Source organism: Solanum tuberosum, unplaced genomic scaffold (genome assembly GCF_000226075.1).
Source record: "Solanum tuberosum cultivar DM 1-3 516 R44 unplaced genomic scaffold, SolTub_3.0 scf00331, whole genome shotgun sequence".
In the NCBI taxonomy this organism is placed as follows: Eukaryota; Viridiplantae; Streptophyta; class Magnoliopsida; order Solanales; family Solanaceae; genus Solanum; species Solanum tuberosum.
The window spans coordinates 598,217-602,914 of record NW_006239253.1 but is presented as its reverse complement, the minus strand read 5'-3'; the positions used below and the strand labels follow the sequence as shown (position 1 = coordinate 602,914).

The 4,698-nt window shown below is 26.7% G+C and overlaps 1 protein-coding gene across 1 annotated transcript; it reads left to right on the top strand.

Moving 5' to 3' along the window:
* The first annotated feature begins 979 nt into the window (after window positions 1-979).
* On the top strand, window positions 980-3,280 carry LOC102590945 (bidirectional sugar transporter SWEET7). The gene is made up of 5 exons (XM_006360683.2): window positions 980-1,025; window positions 1,124-1,160; window positions 1,787-2,165; window positions 2,873-2,992; window positions 3,117-3,280. The coding sequence occupies exons 1-5, from the start codon at window positions 980-982 to the stop codon at window positions 3,255-3,257; spliced, it is 723 nt and encodes a 240-aa protein (XP_006360745.1). The 3' UTR covers window positions 3,258-3,280.
* The last annotated feature ends 1,418 nt before the right edge of the window (window positions 3,281-4,698 follow it).

Sequence of the window (4,698 nt, the reverse complement as noted above, 5' to 3'; positions counted from 1 at the left end):
ACTTTATACAATTGATCTTTTTGTATATGTATACCAAAGCAGATTATACAACTGCTTTCTTTTGTATATGTATAGCGAAATATACATATTTATGTTTGCTATGGAGCATAATTATGCAAACTTTGCTATAGCATACAAATATGAATTTTGTGTTTGCTATATGTGAAAGTTGCTCTTTTTTTTTTATTTAGGTGGAGTTTTTCTCTCGATAGTTTTTGTGTTTTTTATTAATTTTTTTCTAATGTATGGATCACTTAGTCAAATTACATTAAACATTATCCCTCCGTTTCATTTTATGGGACACTTTTTAAATTTCGAGATTCAAACAAGTCTATTTTTTATCGTAAATTTTTCATTAATCTTTTAAATATTTTAAATTATCAATTATTGTGATTTATAGTATTTTTTACGTTGTTTACAAGTATATAAATTTCATTTAAAATGCATTTCTCATTAGTTAAACCGTTTAAGTTTGACTGAAAATTTATACACAGAATTATCAAATTTTTAAATAAAATTTATATATTTGTAAACTACGTAAAAAGTATTCCAAATTACAATAATTGACCATTTAAAATATTTAAAAGATATATAAAAAAAATTACGATCAAAGATAGATTCGTTTAAATCTCGAAATCCAAAGAATGCCGCATAAATTGAGACAAAAAAAACATGATTCTTTAATTATAATTGTCTTTCTTCATATGATTTATCACTTTAAATTTATAATTATTAGTTTCCGCATGACGTCCAGATTATTTCGATCCGTACATCTTCTTCACCGACCCAACAACATTACATGTCATGCAAGGGACATATACTTGTTGCATGCTGCTTATAATTAAGTTTGTTTGTCTTCTTTTTTTTTGGAATAAAGCCAAAACCAACCTTTAATTTTCCTTTATAAATTTATCCATATTTCTTTTTCTTTTCTTTTCACAATTCATGACTTAATTTCTTTAGTTTATAATTCTCAACCATGGTTTTCAATAAAGAAATTGCTCGTTTTGCTGTTGGTGTTATTGGTTAGTTTATTATTATTTGGTGTAATTTAATTTATTCCTCCTTGATTTTTCTTTTTAAGATCATAATAGTTAACTTGAGTTAATTTGTTAATTTTCAGGGAACATCATTTCACTCATCTTGTTTCTCTCACCTTTGTAAGCTTCAATATGTTTTTTTTTTTCATTATTAACTTTATGATATATATATAATAATAATAATCTTAGATTTGTTAATTCACGTAGCTTTTGGGGCTAGAATTTTCATATAAAAAAGTTTTAAAAATACAATAACTTTTATGTAGCATATATTTTTTGATGAATTAGATTCACATGAATTCACTAGCTATATCATTACATCTTCATATCATGAGAGTAGACACTAGGGGCAAAGCTAGTAAAGGCCTAAACGACGAACCTCCTTCTGCGAAAAATTATACTGTTTATATATGATTAATTTTTTTGTTTATCTATATGTAATAGATGTTAGACCCCTACGACTTTTTTGTATATTTACTTCTTCATATTTTGAATTTCTCAATGAAAATCTGAGTCAGATGCAATGGAACCTCCCTATCTAAAAATTTACTGTAACCTTTTTTTTAATACAAAATAATTATTTCATTTATCTGAGTTTATGTGACACATATTATTTGAGGAGTCAAACATTTTGAATTAGTGTTGTATATTTATTTTAACTATGATGATGGATAACTTTTTATGCAGTTTTCAAATATCTAAATTTATTTTTGAAAATTATTTGAAGAGTTTTAATTTTTGAACAGGCCAACATTTTATCGAATATGGAAGAAGAAATCAGTAGAGCAATTTTCACCATTTCCATATCTTGCTACATTTGTAAATTGTGGTCTTTGGGTACTTTATGGAATACCACTTGTACATCCACATAGTATCCTAGTTGTGACAATAAATGGGACAGGACTTGGCATTGAGGTGGTGTACCTTATGCTGTTCTTGTTGTACTCTGAAAAGAATAAAAGGATGAAAATATTTCTCATTATTATTGGTGAGATTATTTTCTTGGGTTCACTTGCTATACTTGTTCTAACCCTTGTTCAAACACACACAAAAAGATCTACTATTGTGGGAAGCATTTGTATAGTGGGCAACATTTTGATGTATGCTTCTCCTTTGGCTGTCATGGTAAATATGCCTCCTTTTATTATTCTCCGTTTCAATTTATATGATATAGACAACTTCATGTTTCTAATGAAATATTCGTTGAAAATTTGCACCATTTTTTGTAGAGTTTGGATTTGTTTCGATCGATCTATCTAACATATTATTGTTCTTTTGCTTTGGTTATCTTACTATTTTTGTTGCCAATATTTCTATTTTCTTAGTATTTTTATCTTAGCTTCTTTCATGTTGTATTTTTCAAATCTGTTTTGAAATGTTTTTCTTGAGTCAAGGGTGTATCAGAAACTATCCTTCTACCTCACATGATAGTGGTAAGATCTGTGTATACTCTACCTTCTTCAGACACTGATGGAATCATACTGATATGTTGTTATTGCCTGAATTTGTGTATGAATGAGCATGAAATTTAAGAAATAAAATATGTTCTTCACCATATACTAAAAGTATCTTTAGAACTTGTAGTTTTATACATGTCATAACATTCCTATGATCATATTAAGTGCATGATATTATGGGCAAAAAAGATTAGCTAAGAGGATTCAAATTTTGAGTTTGAATTCTAGAAAAGGCAACTTATACTGAATTTTAGATAAATTATTTAGACATATTGTGTGAAAATCTTAACATGAATACAAGTTTTTAACCAAAATTACTGAATTTTATCGAATTCGTATTAGAACTCTTAACTTTAGTCATGTTAATTATTGCAGAAATTGGTGATTAGAAGCAAAAGTGTGGAGTTCATGCCCTTCTTCCTTTCCCTTTTCTCTTTTTTGAATGGTGTTAGTTGGACTGCTTATGCCCTCATTCGTCTCGATGCCTTTATTCTTGTGAGTATTTCGTTCGTTTCAATTTATGTGATATTTTTAAAAAAATAATAATTGTGTGTTAATTTAATTAATCTTTAAAGCTAAATTGAATTAGAATAATTTTTTTTTTTGTTTTTTTGTTTAGGTACCAAATTCTATGGGAACTGCACTTGGACTAGCCCAACTACTGCTTTATGGGATGTATTATAAGTCCACTAAGAGACAGAATGCAGAAAGACAGGCCCAAGTAGAAATGGGCCCAAAAGGAGTGAGTTTGGTTGGATGAAAACAAGTCATTTTCTGTTTTTGATTGTCCCAAAATATTTTCATTTTCTTGAACTTGCTTTCTTGTATTCTACTCGATGTTCGATATTCATTTTATGATCTTGACTCTGGATTTGTGTAAGTGCACAAATAATCTATTAATTTTGGGATCCTTAATCAAGGCATAGCTGAGTATAAATTTTTGTAAGTTTAGTCACTATTGAATGAAATTCAAATATATACCACGTTTGTTGTCAAAATTCGCTTTCCGACTTTATAAATTTTACCTTAATTTTGACATATTGCTTGTACAAACAAACACTAGATATTTTTGTCTAAACTTCAAATAAGAGCAATTGAAGTTTCATTTGTCAAAATTTAACTTCAGAGTTCAGATATACACAATTGAAATTTATATTCACAATGTTTGAAATTCATATATAAAACTAAAGTGTAATTTATTTGAAGTATCAACTATTTGTTGTTGTCTTGTCAACATTTTTTTTTTTGCAATAATTCCTACTTAATTATTTAATTCATTTTAAATTTGAAATTGATCAAAACTCACCTTTACACGCTTTATAAATTTCCATACACCTTTTTGAGTACTAGCATGTTGTGTGTATATAAAGATTTAATCTAATTTATAGATTGTTCATCATATTTTTAAAGATGAATCAAGACCATTGTAAGCATAGTGAGACAGACCAATTAAAAAAGATATATGTAGACTTATAAGTTGCAAATTCAGTCAAAATTCATTAATTCGCTTAATTTGTTCAAGTTTAAATGAGTTGGACATAAGCTACGTTATAAATAAGTTAGGAAAAACTACAGAATATGGCAAACATCAATATATATTTAAGACAAATGGCTACATTTTATTTTATTTATATTTTATGGTTATAAATACACAATTAATAGCAAAGCTAATGATATATAAATAATTTGTTTTTTTTATATAATAAATAAAAATAAATATTAAATAAGATGCTTATTATTACACAATAATTAATTAGTCAGGCATATTTTCATCTTTCTTAAACGGTTGTAATTTGAACAATACAAGACATAGAAATACAATTAGATACAAGTTATACTTGTCAAGCTTTTGAACAAAACAATACATATATACTTGGATAATTACATATACAATTGGATACTTCTAGTGAATAGGTTTCACTGTCAATTGATTATTAGTTTCACTTTGCCACATTAAACGGATGTACATGATACATTAATACTTTGCATTTGATTATTTGTAATTCAATCTAAATATATTATTGCATTCGTATGAATATTAATAGAATTGAATACATATATACTTGTATACTTTATAGTGTACTAATGTGACTAGAAGAAAGAAATTGAGATTTATACTTTTCAAATCTTTTATACTAAACAATTTATATGTACTTGGATATTTACATATACAATTGGAGACCTATAGACTATAGTGCATT